This window comes from Giraffa tippelskirchi, chromosome 3 (genome assembly GCF_054371585.1).
Source record: "Giraffa tippelskirchi isolate mGirTip1 chromosome 3, T2T-mGirTip1v1.2.pri, whole genome shotgun sequence".
Lineage (NCBI taxonomy): Eukaryota > Metazoa > Chordata > Mammalia > Artiodactyla > Giraffidae > Giraffa > Giraffa tippelskirchi.
Genome location: NC_137277.1, coordinates 47,718,733 through 47,739,432, shown reverse-complemented (window position 1 = coordinate 47,739,432; position 20,700 = coordinate 47,718,733). Strand labels below are relative to the sequence as shown.

Here is a 20,700-nt window from a genome sequence, read left to right as displayed (position 1 = left end):
CTTTTTTTTTGGCCAAGCCTCACAGCTTTCTGGGATCTTAGTTTCCTGACCAGGGTACCAGAGATTGAACCCACGCCTGTTGCAGTGGAAGTGCAGATCCCTGACCACTGGACCATCTGGGAATTCTCACAGAAGAACCCGGGAAGCTTTCAAAACTAACACAGGTGTCTGAGCCCCACTCTAGCTTTACTGAATCTCTTCAGTGGTAGGGGCACATGAATTTTAAAAAAAGCTTCACACATGATTCACGTACACTTCTTAAAAAACTTTGCATGAAATTTTCATGTGCACCTACAACCAAGAATCACTGGTTTAATACAGAAACTCTGCATTAAGGAAGTTGGTCATGCTTGGCATGTATTTTTCACTATGTTCTCCTGGAACATGGTTTAATAAAACAGAGAACTAATTAGCTCTGAATAACTTATATGTTCATGAGCAGTGTTCTTAAAAACAAAAACAAAATAACCTTGAATTTGATGTAGGGAGTTGGAAAAGAACAAGTCATATATACTGCAAATGCCACACTTGGTTTTCATTTAAAAGCTTGTCTGTTAGTCTGACTTATATTAATTTATAAATTTCAAACCAGAATTCTTAAGTAAATATATATTTAATATGTACAACATTTACAGTTTTTACAACCCAAACTTTAGCTACATAAGTGTGTGAAAAAACTGGCATTTAAGTATGTAATACTTCAAAAACACCTCTACCTCAAAAATATTTTACACTAATTTCCCAAAGTGGTCTTTTCGCAGGCTCACTGTATCTCAACAATCCAGTCAGGTTACCAAATCTCTAGGCATGGAGTAAAGAAGGGTACTGTACTGAGAGACAGCACTTTCTACACAACAGTACAAAATCGTGGGTCTCTGAAACCCTATAACAAAGCTCCCTTCACTCTCCAATCCTGAGACAACAAATCCTGTAGTTCCCCCTCGTCATCACTGTCAACATTCTCCTCTTCCTTTTTCTGCAGTTCTTTTATGGTCAGAACCTCTTTAAGCTTATTTTTTATTTCATCCTGGCGATTCCGCAGCTTTTCCACTCGACGGTAACACTCAATCTGCTCATCGATCTCCCCAATCTGCCGGTCCAACCGTCCCTCCTCATCCTCTTCGGCAACTATGGCTTCGGAAATAGTGTTGACCTGTCTCATTGCTTTCTGAAATTCGTCCCATTCTTTGTCCATTTGGTCCTTTGGGGCATCAACCTTTCGTACCCTCGCATCTATCTCAGGGTCGTCAAAAAACCCTTCCGGTAATGCTTCCGCAGTGTTTTCTCTCCTTTCCACTACTTTTTCATGTATTTCTGCTTTCTCAATTGACCCGGAATGAGGGATTAAAGGGGCCTTGGGAGGATTTGTATCCAAGAAATTGCTTGGCAGCCTACTACCAGTTGCCTCCCGCGAGGAGGAAAGTGAGTGTTCCTTGCTCTGTGAATTGGACGGCTGCTTACAGGCATCCCCTTTCTTCCCTCCTCCTCCTCCGCCTCCCTTCTCCTCCTCCTCGTCCTCCTCGTCATCATAATCAGGGAGTAAACCGAGTCCCGAAGCCTTACCGATGGTCGCCCTAGTGGACTCCTTTCCGGCTTTGTCAAAGTTGGTGGGCAAAGCGGACGTGGAGGGCTGTACCTGAGGAACCAGGGAGGCCTTCGGTCTTTTGGCATCTTGGCTCTCAGAGTCCGGCGCCTTCCTCTTGGTGGACTGAGGCACTGCGCTGGCGGACGGGCCCTGGGCTGCTTCCTTCGCGCCTTTCAGCTCGGCCACTTTCTCTCGGTGCTGCTTTCCCAGGACGTGAGTCTGCCACAGGAGCTCGCTCTTAACCGGAGTGTTACACAGGGCACAACTCAGCTGCCCCAAGCGGTTGTACTTCGCGAACGGAGATTCTATGCGTTTCCGGTTGGTGCTCAGACGCTGCTTCTCCTTCATCAACCGCCGCAGTTCGTCCTGATTCACCACTCGCTTCCCCGCAGCAGGCCGAGCTGAGGCGGACGACGCCATTTTTGCGATCCGACCGGAGGCGAGCCTGGCTTCCGTCCCGGCGATGCCTGATGACGTGACTTCCTGTCCGGACGCGGATTGGCTGAGGCTCCGGGACGTGAGCCGTGGCGCCCAGATTTCCTTCAGTAAAGAATCGTAGGCGATTTTTTTCCTCTAGGGTTGCTTCTCCGACGTTCTGTTCATGGCTGCGATAAAGGCCATAAACTCCAAGGCTGAGGTGGCACGGGCCCAGGCGGCCTTGGCCGTCAATATATGCGCCGCCCGAGGGCTGCAGGATGTGTTGCGGACCAACTTGGGTCCCAAGGGCACCATGAAAATGTGAGACGGCCGTTGGAGCGGCGGTTAGGGCGTCGGGGTTTGTTGGGCATCTGGGCGCCCTGTGAGGCAGAGGTTCCACCGAGTTTGGAGCGACGTGGACGCATTTGTGGGCCTGCTTTCCCTCGTTTTCATTCCTGCCCTGAGTTCATCTCCTGCCTGGTCGAGGAGGAGAAATGCTTCCCGAGGACAGGGCTCACGAGTGAAGCGGTGACCACCCCGCTCCCCCCCGCCCCCCACCAACTTCTTGTTTAGGTTCATATGCAATTAAAAGTTCATTAAGTGTCTCGTATGAAACATAAGCTATGTAGCTCTCTTGTCTTCAAAGAGTTTGGGTTTTGTTTGGCAGTGTGCTATAGTGGAGAGGGCTCGGGCTCTGAAGCCTGGCAGGCTTGGGTTCAAATCCAAGTTCTCCTTTAGATTTTAAGTCCTTAGGCAAGTTGAACGCTCTGTGCATACGGTTCATCATATCTATTCATCCTTTAGCATGTATTTATTTAGGACCATTATTTGCTTTAGAAGGGAGTGGGGATGGGAAAGAGACTTCCATGGCTGTCTACTGGTTAAGACTCCCGGCTTCCACTCCAGGGGGAGCGGTTAGATCCCTGGTGGGGGAACTAAAAGATCCCTCATTCCGCGTGTTGTGACCAAGGAAAAAAAAGATTGAGGGAAAGAGACTAGTGAGGGCAATGATGAAGTGTAAGAGGAGAGATACAGTCTCAGAAGAATGAGCAGAGTAGTTAATATTAACAGTAAAAGAGGGCAGTGATTATGTCTAGTTGGGATGCTGGGAATGCAGAGATGACCAAGATACAGTTTCTGTTCTTAAGTAGTTCTGGTAGAGATGAATGTGCTAATGGTTATATATATATATATATATATATATATACACACACATATATATGTATATATAACATATATTGTAGTGAGGAAAGGGATTATAACTGATGACAGAAGGGAGAAAGGAAAGCTTCTCAAATAATAGAATTTTTCCTCAATTTTGAAAGAGGATTCGAGTTCACCAGTTAGAGAAAGGAGTAAAGGCCTTCTAGGTACAATAACTTCAGGACCAAGAAAGCCCAACGGTATAAATCCAACAGAAACGAAACCAAACATGGTTTATTAAGGGAACCACACGATTTTCCCACAAGATCTCACTTGGTAGAAGAAGTAGAAAAGAATAGACATTCCCCAAATTGGGAAAGGTAAACTGTGTCATTGTTAAATAGCTTGGACTTTACCTTGAAGGTGATGGAGAACATGAAAATCATGGAAGGAATTTTTTTAATCAGGGAACTTACTGAATCACATTGTCTTTTAGAAAGATAAATGCAATGTGGAGGGTAGATTCCAATTCAGAAATATCAGGATGCTAAGTAGTCCAGACTAGAGATGATGATGAGAGTGGAAATGACAGGAGAGGGTAGATTCAAGAGACCTTTAGATTGTAGGGTTGACAGAACTTGATCTTATAGACGTGAAAGATGAAGGAAAAAATAGTTCAGTGAAGGAATGTAACATTTCACAAAAATAAGAAACCTGCAGAAAGTTCACAAATATATGGTTTGTAGACTTCCAAGTACTCTTATAAGTACCAAACCACTGTTCATAACTCATCAACTGCTTCTGTCCTTAAACTTGTAAATCCTCCTTTGGAAATGAAATCACCATTGCAGTCCATTTGGGGAGAAGTGATATTGTGGGTTGCAAATGGTGGTAATTACTGTGGTATCCCCCATGATATAATGGAAGTTTTCCACACCCAGTTACTTATATTAAAGATAGTGGAGTGGCAAGTACTGGAAGTGTCTTGTTTGGCTCTTGCCGTATGAGGTTAATAACCACTGTTTTCTGAACAGGCTTGTTTCTGGTGCAGGAGATGTCAAACTCACCAAAGATGGCAGTGTGCTGCTCCATGAGATGGTGAGCTGATGTTGCTGACTTAATAAACCTTAATAAGTCATAACTGAGGACATAGTACAATTTGTATATCTTTAAACCAAGGCCGTCAGCTAAATACTGCTGTCATGAGATATGTTTGTTGGATTAAATCTTAGGGGGAAAAAGTCTATTGACTGTTTTCAAGTCTTACAAATAATAGCTTAGGGATACTTCCAAATTAGTTACATTTTTTAAAGGCACTGCAGTATGTTCTTTGTAATCATGGGGAAAAAATTCCTTGCAATTTTAGTAAATATATTCATCTTCAAGATTGAAGGATTTAATCTTATTTTGGAAATGTCATTGCATTCTGAAGCAGAGATGCTTTTATAAAATGTTCAAACCTCATTAGTTCTCAGTTTTTAACTTTTGGTTTTGACATTTATTATATATGATAATACAGAACTTGTGAACTAATAGAATGAAGCTTATTTAGTTTCTTAATTTTACTTTTGACCCTTAGGTTATCTTGCTTGTGATGGACTCTTTCTTTCTCTCGTTCTCTCTCTTTTGTAATCTGCGTACTTTTTTCAGCAAATTCAACACCCAACAGCTTCCTTGATAGCAAAAGTAGCAACAGCCCAGGATGACATTACAGGAGATGGTACTACTTCAAATGTTCTAATCATTGGAGAGTTACTAAAACAAGCTGATCTTTACATTTCTGAGGTATTAGAATTTCATAGAATGCACATTCATGTGGTATCTTATTTTTGAATAGAAAGTTATTTATTTTTGTTAGTAAAATGGTTTAATTTTAGGCTGCAATAATTAATTTTTATCAAGATATTTTTGGACAGTTATAAATGGAAAAAACAATGAAGTTTTTGGCCAAAATAATGCCCTTTTATTGAAATTATATGCCTAACCTTTACCCTAGAAAATAAAGTATTTGAGATACATAAAAGTTAAAAAATTAGCCATGTAGCCATGACTAATGGCCTAAGAAAGAAAATATCACTGATAAAGCTGAAACCAAATTATGGACCTTTTAAAAAAATAACTAGAGGAAAATTATTGAAGCTTATCCACATTGTGAATTTACCTACCTTTCTAATTTTAGTTCCCTTTGTAAACAGTCTACTGTAGCCAGACTCCTTCATTCACTGGCCTGTGAAATAATTACATACGTTCTACCTCCGTGCCTTTGTTCAATTTGTATTGTTTTCTTTGCATTATTTATCTGTCTTTTCTAATTAAGTAGTTGAATTTCTGCTCTTTTAAGCAAATTTCTGCTCATTTTAGCAAAGTGTAATCTGGTCAAAGTGCTCAAAGGATCACTTTGTGTTTCATTTAGTAGTGGGAATTGTCTATTAATTCAGTGCATGCAACTTATCTTAGGATGCTTTTGGCTGTAAGCAGTAGAAGCTTGACTAAAAGTCACTTAAACAATAAAAAATTTTCTCCCATGGCAAAAAATAGAGCAATAAAGCAGGCTTCTAGGGTTCATTGATTAAAAATTTACCAAGTCATCAATTGCCCAGCTCCTTTCTGTCTCTTAGCTCTTGCACTTATGATTCTGTTTCATCATGGGCTTGTTTCCATCCTGAATGAAAGACTGTCAGAAGAGATCAGGCTCCCTGCTTCCCTTACTAATCCTCAGCAGGAGAGGACAATAATCCTCAGCAGTAGAGGACAAGAGAAAACAATTCAGTCAGTCATGGACTAAAAGTGCTTCCTTTATATGATTGGGCCAACATTGGTCTTATGTCTGTCTTAAACCAATGACAGTTTTGGGGAAATTGACTTAATCTAAAGGTAATCAGGAAGAACTCTCTGCAGGAAATAGGCCTGGGCTGAATCTTTAGGATAAGAAGGAGTGAGCCTGATGAAAGAGTGACAGGTGAGGAGAATGACATTCCAGGCAGAAGGGACAGCATGAGCAGAGGCACAGAAAAGAGAAACAGCTGGTGTGTGTGCACAGCTGCAAGCAGTTTGGCGTTGGTGGAGTTGAAAGTGATGCAGACAGTAGTGAATAGGCACATAATATTAACCAAGAAGAATATTCATATTAACATACTAATGAGTTAATTAATGGTCAGATGGGCATTTCAGATATTTAGGGGACAGTTTAAGAGAGTCAAGACTGATGTTTTTCCTAGTAGTCCAGGTGAGAAGTTGTGAGGTCCTAAGGTGAAGAAATGTTTTGAAGATGGTTAGTAACACAGGCTCTGGCATCAGGTCTTGTGGGTTTAAATACTGACTCTGGCTCTTACTAGGCTGGTAACCTAAGCCTTTAAGCCTAAATTTCCTCATATGTGAAACAGGAATAATATCAGCACCCACTTCATAGTGTTGAGGGGAGTGAAATAATACATGTAAAGTCCTTAGAACAGTGCCTGGTACAAATGCCCAATAAATGTCAACTTTTGAAGTTACTGTAGGACTGATGTAAATGAATGGAGGATGGGAATAAATTAGAACTAGTTCCAGCCTTCAATAAGTTTATGTATTACTTTCCAGAATAAGCAACAGTGTTTTTTCAAAAAAATTTTTGTTATAATGTCAGAGCTCTAGAAAATTTGCAAGAATACTCCAAAGGGTAACATTTCTCTCTTGTTCATAAATATATGTATATGTATATATATATATGTATATGTACCATATATACCATATATTTATATAGTAATATACATATTTTTTCTAATGGTATAAGAATAAGTTCCAGACATGGTGATCTAAATATTTCAGTGTATCTTTCTTAAAACCATGGAATTCTCATATATAACCACAGTATAGTGATCAAAACAGGACATTAATATAAACACACTGATACAGTACTATTATCTGATCTGCAGGTTTTGTTCAAATTTTATCACTTATCCCAATACTGTCCTTTATAGCAGAAGAAAATTTAGGCTCATGCGTCATATTCAGTTGTCATATCCCTTTAGTCTTATTTAAGCTCGAATAGTTCCTAAGCCATCTGTTGTGTTTCATGACATTGCTGACATAGCTACTTTTAGAGTATAGGCTGTTTTTTTTTTTGAAGAAAGTCCCTCAGTTTGGATTTGTCTGTTTCCTCATGATCAGATTCAGGTTATGATCTTTCGGCAGGAATGCCATGGAAGTGCTGTTGAGGTCTTAATGCCATTTATCAGGAGGCACATAGTGTGTGTTTGTTCCATTCTATGATGTTGACTTTGAACATTTCGTGAAGGTGCTGCCTATCTGTCATTTTTCTCCAAACTGTGCTGGTTCTTTTCCTCTGCATTAGAAGGAGTCTTTTGTGCTCATTTGGAAGAGTACTACACAACAATGTGTTATAGTTTTCAGAAATAAGGATAACTTTCGTAGTTTTTTGTACTGTCATAAAATGTAAACAATTTTTCTGTAAGTTTGAGATTGTTTCAAATATGAAGCACTGAAAGAGTACTTTTATAAATTACATACCTACACTTATATTTAGTGGCATTGATGCGGGTAATTACTTTTTTTGGACAATCCCATTAATAGGAAAGGATCGTTACTTTTACATTGTATAACTTACTTTATAGTTTTATGTTGTTGTATTAGGGCCTGCACCCTAGAGTAATAGCTGAAGGCTTTGAAATTGCAAAAATAAAGGCACTTGAAGTTTTGGAACAAGTTAAAATTAAAAAAGAGATGAAAAGAGAAATCCTTTTAGATGTGGCTAGAACATCTCTACAAACTAAGGTTCATCCTCAACTGGCTGATGTGTTAACAGAGGTATGTAGTTAAACTTTTGCAGAATGAGTACAGACTAACACATGGTGACATTTTTCTTTTTCTTATAAGATAATCAACTATTCGTGTGTGCTTGTGTGTGTCTGTGTGTGTGTGTATGTGCATGCGTGTGTGTGCATGCATGTGTGCACGCTCACTTGTGTCCTACTCTTTGCAACACCATGGACTCTTTCCTTCTCTGCCCATGGAGTTTTCCAGGCAAGAATGCTGGAGTGGGTTGCCATTTCCTTCTCCAGGGGATCTTCCAACCCGGGGATGGAACCTGCATCTCTTATGTCTCCTGCATTGGTAGGTAGATTCTTTACCACTGTGCCACCTGGGAAGCCCCCAATCAACTATGACATGTGGTTCTTTTGAACATACAATAAAATATAGAAGACAGACATTTATCTATAGGCTTATTTATAGAATAGATTTGACTGGTCAGAACGGTATGTATAATTTTTCAAAAGTGTCATATTAAACCTTTTGTTAAAAAAGTTGGGAGGGGCTTGGCTGCTTGTGGATCACCCCCTCTGGACACCATTGGAGTTATATACTGGTCTCCTGAAGCTAGAGGTCCATAGTTATTATGTGAGCTTGGGGACATGGTTTTGACAGTGTACCTTGTAATTGAGATTACCACTTTAATGAACGTGATAGAGTTGATAGATAATATTCAAATGTGGGAAATGTATACTTGTTTACTTATAAAGGTATAATATATAATTATAATATCAGGACAAGGTTGGGGATTTTGGGAAGGTTTTTTTTATTAGATACCTATAGTTTGATGATGTCATCATTGTCCCTCCGCTTTACCATTTTTGAAACTTGAGTGTGTTAGTGTATCAGGAATGAAGAGTTCATAAGACATTGACATATAAATCAGAATTGTATCTTACTAATTTACTTTGAGAAATACAAACATCAAATGGACTGAAACACTTGAGTTCTTTCTACTCAGTTCTTCAGATCAGTTCAGTCGCTCAGTTGCGTCCGACTCTTTGCAACCCCATGGACTGCAGCATGATAGCTTCTCTGTCCATCACCAACTCCTGAAGCTTACTCAAAATCATGTCCATCGAGTGAGTGATGCCATCCAACCATCTCATCCTGTCGACCCCTTCTCCTCCCACTTTCAATCTTTCCCAGCCTCAGGGTCTTTTCTGATGAGTCAGTTCTTTGCATCAGGTGGCCAAAGTATTGGAGTTTCAGCTTCAGCATCAGTCCTTCCAATGCATATTCAGGACTGATTTCCTTTAGGATGGACTGGCTGGATCTCTTTGCAGTCCAAGGGACTCTCAAGAGTCTTCTCCAACTCCATAGTTCAAAAACATCAGTTCTTTGGCACTCAGCCTTCCTTTATAGTCCAACTGTCACATCCATACATGACCACTGGAAAAACCATAGCCTTGACTAGACAGACCTTTGTTGGCAAAGTAATGTCTCTGCTTTTTAATATGCTGTCTAGGTTGGTCATAGCTTTTCATCCAAGGAGCAAGCATCTTTTTAACTTCATGGCTGTAGTCACCATCTGAAGTGATTTTGGAGCCCCCAAAAATAAAGTCTCTCACTGTTCCCATTGTTTCCCCATCTATTTGCCATGAAGTAATGGGACCAGATGCTATGATCTTAGTTTTCTGAATGTTGAGTTTTAAGCCAACTTTTTCACTTTCCTATTTCACTTTCATCAAGAGACTTTTTAGTTCTTCACTTTTCTGCCATAAGGATGGTGTCATCTGCATATCTGAGGTTATTGATACTCCTCCCGGCAGTCTTGATTCCAGCTTGTGCTTCATCCAGCCCAGCATTTTGCATGATGTACTCTGCATATAAGTTAAATAAGCAGGATGACAATATACAACCTTGACGTACTCCTTTCCCGATTTGGAATCAGTCTGTTGTTCCATGTCCAGTTCTAACTGTTGCTTCCTGACCTGCATACAGATTTCTCAGGAGGCAGGTCAGTTGGTCTGGTATTCCCATCTCTTGAAGAATCTTCTACAGTTTGTTGTGACCCACACAAAGGCTTTGGCGTAGTCAATAAAGCAGAAGTAGATGTTTTTCTGAAGCTCTCTTGCTTTTTTGATGATCCAGTGGATGTTGGCAATTTGATCTCTGGTTCCTCTGCCTTTTCTAAATCCAGCTTGAACATCTGGAAGTTCATGGTTCACGTACTGTTGAAGCCTGGCTTGGAGAATTTTGAGCATTAATTTGGTAGCGTGTGAGATGAGTGCAACTGTATGGTAGTTTGAACATTCTTTGGCATTGCCTTTCTTTGGGATTGGAGTGAAAACTGCCCTTTTCCAGTCCTGTGGGCACTGTTCAGTTTTCCATATTTGCGGCATATTGAGTGCAGCACTTTCACAGTATCATCTTTTAGGATTTGAAATAACTCAACTGGAATTCCATCACCTTCACTAGCTTTGTTCAAGGGATGCTTCCTAAGGCCTACTTGACTTTGCATTCCAGGATGTCTGGCTCTAGGTGAGTGATCACACCATCATGGTTATCTGGCTCATGAAGATCTTTTTTGTATAGTTCTTCTGTATATTCTTGCCATCTCTTCTTAATATCTTCTGCTTCCATTAGCTCCATACCATTTCTGTCCTTTATTGTGCCCATCTTTGCATGAAATGTCCCCTTGGTATCTCTAATTTTCTTGAAGAGATCTCTAGTATTTCCCTCTCTATTGTTTTCCTCTATTTCTTTGCATTGATCACTGAGGAAGGCTTTCTTATCTCTCCTTGCTATTCCTTGGAACTCTGCATTCAAATAGGTATATCTTTCCTTTTCTCCTTTGCCTTTTGCTTCTCTTCTTTTCTCAGCTATTTGTAAGGCCTCCTCAGACAACCGTTTTGCCTTATTGCATTTGTTTTTCTTGGGGATGGTCTTGATCACTGCCTCCTGTGCAGTGTCATGAACCTCCGTCCATGGTTCTTCAGGCACTCTGTCTATCAGATCTAATCTCTTGAATCTATTTGTCACTTCCACTGTACAATTGTAAGGGATTTGATTTAGGTCATACCTGAATGGTCTAGTGGTTTTCTTTACTTTCTTCAATTTAAGTCTGAATGTGGCAATAAGAAGTTCACCTGAGCCACAGTCAGTTCCCAATCTTATTTTTGCCGATTGTTTAGAGCTTCTCCATCTTTGGCTGCAAAGAATATAATCAATCTGATTTCGGTATTGACCATCTGGTGATGTCCATGTGTAGAGTCTTCTCTTGTGTTGTTGGAGGAGGCTGTTTGCTATGACTAGTGCGTTCTTTTGGCAAAACTCTGTCAGCCTTTGCCCTGCTTCATTTTGTATTCCAAGGGCAAATTTGCCTGTTACTCCAGGTAGCTCTTGACTTCCTACCTTTGCAATCCAGTCCCCTATAATGAAAAGGATATCTTTTTTGGGTGTTCTAGAAGGTCTTGTAGGTCTTCATAGAACCATTCAACTTCAGCTTCTTCAGCATTACTGGTTGGGGCATAGACTTGGATTACTGTGATATTGAATGGTTTGCCTTCGAAATGAACAGAGATCATCCTGTTGTTTTTGAGATTGCATCCAAGTACTGCATTTCGGACTCTTCTGTTGACTATGAGGGCTACTGCATTTCTTATAAGGGATTCTTGCCCACAGTAGTAGTGGTCATCTGAGTTACATTCACCCATTCCAGTCCGTTTTAGGTCACTGATTCCTAAAATGTCGATGTTCCCTCTTGCCATCTCCTGTTTGACCACTTCCAATTTGCCCTGATTCATGGACCTAACTTTCCAGGTTCCTATGTAATATCATTCTTTACAGCATTGGACTTTACTTCCATCACCAGTCACATCCACAACTGGGTATTGTTTTCGCTTTGGCTCTGTCTCTTCATTCTTTCTGGAGTTATTTCTCCACTGATCTCCAGTAGCATATGGGACACCTACCTACCTGGGGAGTTCATCTTTCAGTGTCAAACCTTTTTTCCTTTTCATACTGTTCATGGGGTTCTCAAGACAAGAATACTGAAGTGGTTTGCCGTTCCCTTCTCCAGTGGACCACATTCTGTCAGACCTCTCCATCATGACTCATCCGTCTTGGATGACCCTACACGGCATGGCTTATAGTTTCATTGAGTTAGACAAGGCTGTGGTCCATGTGATAAGTTTGGTTAGTTTTCTGTGATGATGGTTTTCAGTCTGTCTGCCCTCTGATGGAGAAGGATAAGAGGCTTATGGAAGCTTCCTGGTGGGAGAGACCTACTGAGGGAGAAACTGGGACTTGTTCTGATGGGTGGGGCTGTGCTCAGTAAATCTTTAATCCAGTTGTCTTTTGATGGGCAGGGCTGTGTTCCCTCCCTGTTGCTTACCAATAAGAAAACTGCCTGGGGAAATCAAACTAAGAAATGAAGGCATTTTCTTGCTAAGCAGAGTCTATATAAAAACTGCTATATTTTCTGCTGTTAGAGTACATATATCACATGGCCCAGAATCTTCCAGCTATCTAATTAGGGCCCCCATTCTCTTTTGGAGTATAGAAACACTGTATACTCTCACTTTCCAATGGTTTATCAGTATTCCCCTTTTGGCATCAAACCCCAAAATCATATTCCCTCAGTAAACTTTTCCAAGATACAGATGTTTTTTTCCTTTATTTATATTTTAGGATGGTTATACTACAGCACTTAATTTCTGAGGTGTTTTTCATATTACTTTCTGAGTTAAGCTATAGGCTGTGTTGTGTAGTGCTTCTCAAACTACATATCCCTGGGGATATTTGACAGAATAAATGAGACATATCTTTCTGGAGTGTCAATTTTACTTTACAATTTTGAGGAAAAGCATTATTTTCACATTAAAACAAATGTGCAAAACAATGCTGTAAATCAGCTATACTCCAGTAAAAATTAAAAACAAAAAACAAATGTATATATTGTGGCATGACATGGAAAAGTTTCATGGTAAAACAGAAGACTTAAAAATTTCATGTTGTTAGAGCGAGCAAATTTGACCTCTTTCCTTAGATTACATTTCCTTCTTTTCCATTAAAGTGTCCTTTGGTAGAAAAGTCTGAGTAGTGTTGGTATAGTAGGCTTGGCGGTTAAAGACACCTCTGATTTCTAGTCCTGACTCCACTACTACCTGTTAGACTTTGTTTTAAGACCATAATTCTTAAAGTCTTCTCTGTTAAATGAAGGGTTTGGACCTGATAATCTCTGAAGTTCATGTAGGCTCTAAAATATCCACTGGCATTGGTTATCATTAGTGTCCCTGACAAAATGGTATTTTTTTGTCTTGCTCTGTGTTTTGGAGCCTGAAGCACTTTATCTGCTTAGTCTAGTGATCTTTTACTAGGGCCAGTGTTTCTTTCAGTAGACCAAATAGTTTACTGTTCTAATTCATTTCTCTTTCAGGCTGTGGTGGATTCTGTTTTGGCAATTAGGAGACCGAATTATCCTATCGATCTCTTCATGGTAGAAATCATGGAGATGAAGCATAAGTCGGAAACAGATACAAAGTAAGTGACATAAACTTTGACAGTGCATAGAGTCTAGAATACTTGATTATCTGCAGACCTTCTGTCATTAATTTCATTAGTTACTTTTATTCAACATCTTTCTATTTGTTTAGCATATATTAATTGGATACTTACCAGCAACCATTCACTTGTTTTAGGTGCTAGGAATGAAGAGTAAACAAAACAGTTTCTTTAAGAATCTTACATTTCCAATCGAAAGAGATAGTGAGCACATCATGCTAATAAGTGCTATAAAGAGGCTAGAGCAGTTGTGTGTGTGAGCATGTGTGTGATTTTAGGGTAGTCAAGGAAGAACATTGTGATGAGAAAGTAAACTAAATAGCTAAAGTGATCTTTGAAGAAATTAGGGTGATAGCCTTGTGAACATCTGGAAGAAGAGTGCTTTAAGCAGAGGGAATAACAGTGGAAAATGTCCCAAAGTAGGTGTGTTTTGAGGTGTTCTAGCATGCCTGGGTCATAGGAAGAGAAAAAAAGGAGATGAGGTCAGAGAGGTAAGACAGTCAACATTGTCTGAGTATGTATGTAGTATGTACTCAGAGTGAATAGCACCTTGTTGATTTTGGACTTAACTCATTTTAAACATTCTATTATGGAATAGTCTAACACATACAAAAGTAGAGTAGAATAGTGAATGAACTCCCACATATCTGTCACTCATCTTTATCAATTTTCAATATATGGTTTGTCTTATTTTTACCTTATATGCCCCCTTCTCTTTCTTTCTATACTTCTCTTTCCTTTCTTTTGCCCCAAATCCAGATTATTTTGAAGCCAATTCAGATGTTGTATTTTATCTGTAAATACTTTATTTTCAATATATGTGTGGGTGTCTTTACGTATTTATAGAAGTTCTGTTTGGTTTGTCCTTTAATCTGCCTTGTCATTTTGTATGGTTTCCTGTTCCCTGCAGATCTTTTCAGACTTACATTTCATTTCTTTAAACATAGAGTTCACGTTTAATATTACGATATTTAAACTTCTGTCTTTTCTATTTCTGTTGTTTACTGTATTTTGTTGGTCCTCACTCATTGTGCTTTGTTTCCAATGTGTGCCATTGATTGTGTTGAAAAAAGTATTTGTAGAAATAATTTGAGACCTAGGCTGAAGCTGCCTTTGTACAAACAGGATTTGAGTTTGCCGCCGCAAGAAGCCCGGAGACTACTTTAAACTAAAGCCACAGCTAGGTTTTTACTGAATATCCAGTTGTTGAGAATTCTAACTACAAGTCCATATGAAGGCTGCTGGTTTATACCCTGAGTATGTAGCCTTTGAAGTTCACTTAATGTGAAAAGAGTCTTCTGTGATACTCTCTACTTTGGATAAGCCTTGAGCTTTTAATTCTTTCTCCCTCTCATTATAAGATCAAAGTTCAGATATGCTTGAATTGTGAGATGACTTTAGGGTGAGTACCTGCAGTTTTTTAGTTACCCTCTAGAGTTTCTATTTTGTTTTCAGTTTTGAAAAGAAAACTTTTGTGGCTCTGTACTGTTTTGTGGCTCTCCAGTGTTTTTAAGGGTTGTTGTTTTTAATCCAGCATTTTTAGTTGCTTTTGGTAGTAAAATTGGTCCAAATTACCTTACGATTGCTGAGGGCAAGAAGTTCTTGGTTTATATTTCAGAAGAATCTCAGTGGTTGTTCTGTGGCAGGGACACTGTGGAGCAGGGGATGTAGTGCAAAGGCAGAAGCAGGAGATCTGTTAGGAATCTGTTGTAATACAGGTGAGAGCTGAAAAAAGGTTTGGATCAGGGTACACTTAGAAAGAAGGAGCCCTCGGATTTGTTGATGGTTCCACACAGAATGTGACAGAAGCAGAGGAGTCAAGGATGTTTCTTGGGTTTTGAATGAGCAGCTGGAAAAGCAGAGATGCCGTTTCTTGGGAAGGAGCAGGTGTGAGGCAATAAATCAAGAGCTTAGTTTGGGGACTGTTATGTTTTAGGTGCCTATTAGATGTCCATGTGGAGCTGCTGAGTAGGGATTTGGAGGGAGGTGTCAGGAATTCAGGATAGAGGTCTGGACTGGAAATATATATTTGGGAATCATTGGTGTATGGATGACTTAAAGCTCTGAGAGTTAATTAAATCATCTGGAAAGTGATAAAGATAGAGAAAAGAGGAAGTTTAAAGATTGAGCCCTGAAAACTGCAGTGTTTAGAAATTGAGAAGATGAGGAGGACTGAACAAAGGAGACTGAAAAAGGGTGGTCAGTGAGAAAGGAGGAAAGCCAAGGAAGAGCAGTATTCCAGCAGCTAAGAGAATAAAATGTTTCAAGAAGGAGAGAATTACCTGCTGTTGACAGTTTGAGCAAGTTACAAACTAATTGTCCATTAGATTTGGAGAATGTTTAAGGGGTGAGTATGAAAGTCAGAGTGAAGGTGGGCTCAAGAGAGAATGGTTAGGGAAGAAGTGAGGATGTAAATACCGACAACTCAGAGGAGTTAGCTCTAACGGCGAGCAGAGAAGTGGGAGAGTAGCTCAAAAGGAACATGGGAATGGGGTCGAAGGGGGATAATTTTTTGTTTTAAAGATGAGAATTGCTATGGCAAGCGTGTACTCTGATGAGGATCTCCCGGTGGCAGGAACAGTTGATGGGGGCAGGGGAGCCGAGAGGGGAAATGGAATTCAGTCATAGGTTGGGGGTGGGGGTCGACCTTAGAGAAGAGGGAGCATGGGCAGTTCATTTCTGTTCATAGGAGCTTGAGGTTCAAGTCCTGGTAGAGGTTATGATGGGACAGTGTGTTTATTTTCTCAAGCAAAGTCATTTGCTGAGAGTGAGAAGCAGTGGAAGAGTGAAGGAGACTTGAAGAGTGAAGAATATCGAACATGTAGTTTGTTTGTTTCTTCCTGAATAAAATGTCTTCACATTCAGTTAGGAGTTGGAGTAATCCAGTTAGAAGAAAATTTTGTAAACTTCCCTATAATTATGTTCAACTATTTAAAAAATCACTTCTTTACGTTAATGTATAACAAATATTGGTTATAAAAGATTCATAAGTAGAAATGCATTTCCTAGTTGGGTGTAAATGAATTTTTTAAAGTTACAGAAATATTTTCTCTTGAAAGGTCATTTGAAAACACGAAAAAAGCCCCCTGCTCACCCCCCACCAGTTATCTCTGTTCCTACCACCCAAGAATAATCCTACTCTTAGTTTTCTTCTGTTTTTCCTTTTCAATGCCAAGGAGCTTATTAAGAATAGTTATAATCATACTTTATAGGTAATTTGTCCTTCTCTGCTTATAAATATAGCTACCCCTGTAAATATTTTTTCCATGTTATTACATGGTTTTCATGATTAGCCCATAGTCAAGTCATTGTCTGCTGAACAGTGTCCTATTGTTGGACATTTAGGTTAACAATTTTTAGTTGTTCCATATAATTAGTTTGAACAAATGTTCCTTAGAAACTCATTGTGTGTCTCCCTTTCATTACTTGATCAGCTGTGTCACATGTTTGAGCCACATAATTTAAAGAATAATTCTGGATTGACTTTTCATTGTCACTTCACAGTCACACTATGTTAAAATAGGTTCTCTTTTCTAATTTTATTAATTATGTGTTGGGTTTAAAGTTGGTATAAGGCAACAGTGTGTAACAATTGCCCTGGCAGTTCTGTTACCACTTTAAGAGTACAATTTTAATTTTCTACTAAATTTAGAGTGTACATTCAAAATAAGAAACAATGCATATTTTTACTAGGTTGATCAAAGGGTTAGTTCTGGATCATGGTGCCCGTCATCCAGATATGAAGAAACGAGTAGATGATGCATTTATCCTTACTTGTAATGTATCACTAGAGTATGAAAAAACGTAAGTATCCCAGTTACTCTTTGTATCCTTTGAAATTTTTTTTTTCTAAAACTATTTTTTAACCCCTATTTTTACCTCCCAAATGTTTACTATAAACCCTTTCTACCTTCCTGTTTTTCCCTGCCTTACCTTTACTAGCTTGTTTTTATTAATCTTCTAGTGAGGTGAGCTCTGGTTTCTTTTATAAGACTGCAGAAGAGAAAGAGAAATTGGTAAAAGCTGAAAGAAAATTTATTGAAGACAGAGTACAAAAAATAATAGACTTGAAAGACAAAGTCTGTGCTCAGTCCAATAAAGGATTTGTTGTCATTAATCAAAAGGTGAGAAAAAAATTTAGATTTTAAACTGTAGATGTTCGATGTTCTTCAGTGTTTTGCCAAGTGTGGTTTGTGGGCTCCATGTTCGGGCATATCTGTGAGGTCAAAACTATTTTCTTAGTGGTAATAATAATGCCTTTTACATTGTGTTGATGTCTGCAATGATGATGCAAAGCAGTGATAGGTAAAACTGCTGGCACCTTGGAACAAATCATAGCAGTAGCACCAAACTGTACTAGCCATCATATTCTTTATTGCCACATCACCCCACATACAAAAGAGGCAGTTTCATTTAAGAATGTTTTGATGAAATAGGAAAACTTAACAATTTTATCTAATTTTGATCCTTGAAATTGCATCTTTTTATTTTTTAATTGAAGCATAGTTGATTTACAATATTGTATTAATTTCAGGTGTACAGCATAATGGGCTTCCCTGATAGCTCAGATGGTAAAGAACCCACCTGACTTTTGTAGATTATACTCCATTATAGTTGATTATAAGATAATGAGTCTATCCCTGTGCTATATAGTATATCCTTGTTGATATATATAAAAGATGTAAAAGATAAATAGTTATTTTTGGCTGTGCTGGGTCTTCATTGGGCTTTTTTACTAGTTGTGGTGCACAGACTTCTCACTGTGGTGGCTTCTCTTGTTGTAGAGCATGGGCTCTAGAGCACAGGCTCAGTAGTTGTGGCACACAGACTTAGTTGCTCTGTGGCATATGGGAGTTAGCCCGTGGCATATGGGATCTTCCTGGATCAGAGATCGAACGCATGTCTCCTGCATTGGCAGGCAGATTCTTTACTGCTCAACCACTGGGGAAGCCCATATCTATTTTATGTATAGTAGCTTGTATATGTCCATCCCATACCCTAATTTGTTTCTCCCTGCTTTCCCTTTTCCCTTTGGTAACTACAAGTTTGTTTTCTATATCTGTGAATCTGTTTCTGTTTTGTACATACATTCATTGGTATTACTTTTTAGGTTCCACATATAAGTGATATCATACAGTGTTTGTCTTTCTCTAACTTATTTCACTGAATGTAATATTCTTTTGGTCCATCCACGTTGTTGCAGATGGCAGTATTTCATTCTTTTTTATGGCTCAGTAACATTTCATTGCATACATATACCACAATTTTATGCGTTCATCTGTTGATGGGCATTTGGGTTGCTACCATGTCTCAGCTATTGTAAATAGTGCTGCTGTAACATTGGGGTTCATTTATTTTTTTGAATTAGTGTTTTTTTTTTTTCTGAAAATATACCCAGAAGTGGATGTATCTTTTTATAACTCTGTGTCACAAAATGTGAAGGATGGACAAAATACTTCCACTACATATCAAAATAAGGGTCTTGAAGCTCTTGTGTAATTGAGTTGCAAGCTAATGTAGCCACTTTTTTTGTGGAATGCCATTTTTACTTGAAAGAATGACTGACAGGATGGTTATTTAGACATGGGTATTTGGTAGGTTTTTCTCAAAAATGACTGAAACAGTCTTGCCACTTCAAGGAAACAATAGACAATATGTATTGGCAATAATAACATGTCAGCTTTCAAACAAAAGTTATAATTTTGGAAAACTTGTATCTGTTACTTTGAGCTTGACAGCTTTCCAATACTTGAAAGACTTTTCTGATAATATTAGTAATTACATTAGCAAATGTGATATTTTTGATGTTTTATAACCATGAAAATTCTTAGAGAGATGGGAACACCAGACCACCTTACCTGTCTCCTGAGAAACCTGGATGTGACTCAAGAAGCGACAGCTAGAACCTTACATGGAACAACAGACTGGTTCAAATTTGGGAAAGGAGTATGACATGGCTGTCTAATATCACCCTGTTTATTTAACTTATATGCAGAATACATCATGCAAAATGCCAGGCTGGATGAATCACCAGCTGGAATCAAGATTGCCAGGAGAAATATCAACAACCTCAGATATGCAGATGATAGCTCTTTAATGGCAGAAAGTGAAGAGGACCTAAAGAACTCTTGATGAGGGTGAAAGTGGAGAGTGAAAAAGCTGGCTTAAAACTCAACATTCAAAAAACTAAGATCATGACATCCAGTTCCATCACTTAATGGCAATTAGATGGGGAAACAATGGAAGCAGTGACAGATTTTATTTTCCTGGGCTCCAAAATCACTGTGGACGTGACTGCAGCCATGAAATTAAAAGATGCTTGCTCCTTGAAAGGAAATCTCTGACCAACCTAGAAAGCATATTAAAAAGTAGAGACATCACTTTGCTAACAAAGGTTAGCAAAAGTAGTCAAAGCTATGGTTTTTCCAATAGTCATGTATAGATGTGAGAGTTGGACCATGAAGAAAGCTGATCTCTGAAAAATTGATGCCTTTGAACTGTGGTGCTAGAGAAGACTCTTGAAAGGCTTCTAGTGACTGACCTGCACTGAATGATTTTATTTTAAAGGAATTAATAAGTATTGCAAAAATGTCAATTTTAACTTCAGTCAGTTAAGTTCAGTCGCTCAGTTGTGTCTCACTCTTTGTGACCCCATGCACTGTAGCACATTAGGCTTCTCTGTCCATCACCAACTCCTGAAGCTTACTCAAACTCATGTCCATTGAGTGAGTGATGCCATCCAACCATCTCATCCTGTTGTCTCCTTCTCCCACCTTCAGTCTTTCCCAGCATCAGGGTCTTTTCCAATGAGTCAGTTCTTCACATCAGGTGGCCAAAATATTGGAGTTTCGGCTTTAGCATCAGTACTTCTAATGAATATTCAGGACTGATCTCCTTTAGAGTGGACTGGTTGGATCTCCTTGCAGTTCAAGGGACTCTCAAGAGTCTTCTCCAACACCACAGTTCAAAAGCATCAATTCTTCGATGCTCAGGTTTCTTTATAGTCCAACTCTCACATCCATACATGACTACTGGAAAAACCATAGTTTTGACTAGATGGACCTTTGTTGGCAAGGTAATGTCTCTGCTTTTTAATATGCTGTTTAGGTTGGTCATAGCTTTTATTCCAAGGAGCAAGCATCTTTTAATTTCATGTCTGCAGTCACCATCTACAGTGATTTTGGAGCCCCCCAAAATAAAGTCTGTCCCTGTTTCCATTGTTTCCCCATCTATTTGCC

At 39.1% G+C, this 20,700-nt stretch overlaps 2 protein-coding genes across 12 annotated transcripts in view; one reads left to right on the top strand and one right to left on the bottom strand.

Moving 5' to 3' along the window:
• Nucleotides 1–600: 600 nt before the first annotated feature.
• ZNF830 (zinc finger protein 830) lies at nt 601–2,044 on the bottom strand. The gene has a single exon (XM_081584349.1). It carries the CDS (start codon nt 2,003–2,005, stop codon nt 884–886), a length of 1,122 nt encoding a protein of 373 aa, XP_081440475.1. The 5' UTR covers nt 2,006–2,044; the 3' UTR covers nt 601–883.
• A 3-nt stretch (nt 2,045–2,047) lies between these two features.
• The window catches only part of CCT6B (chaperonin containing TCP1 subunit 6B), a 36,137-nt gene continuing 17,484 nt past the window's right edge, over nt 2,048–20,700 (top strand). For 2 of the 11 annotated variants that reach the window (XM_081584343.1, XM_081584337.1), the window contains exons 1-7: nt 2,090–2,323; nt 4,180–4,243; nt 4,796–4,930; nt 7,778–7,951; nt 13,338–13,441; nt 17,156–17,266; nt 17,427–17,586. In XM_081584343.1, coding sequence (XP_081440469.1) covers nt 2,187–2,323; nt 4,180–4,243; nt 4,796–4,930; nt 7,778–7,951; nt 13,338–13,441; nt 17,156–17,266; nt 17,427–17,586 — 885 coding nt within the window. In that variant the 5' untranslated portion in view covers nt 2,090–2,186. Of the gene's footprint in view, nt 2,576–4,179; nt 4,244–4,795; nt 4,931–7,777; nt 7,952–13,337; nt 13,442–17,155; nt 17,267–17,426; nt 17,587–20,700 lie in introns of all 11 variants that reach the window. The other 9 variants (XM_081584348.1, XM_081584340.1, XM_081584338.1 and 6 more) reach the window with 8 other exon arrangements.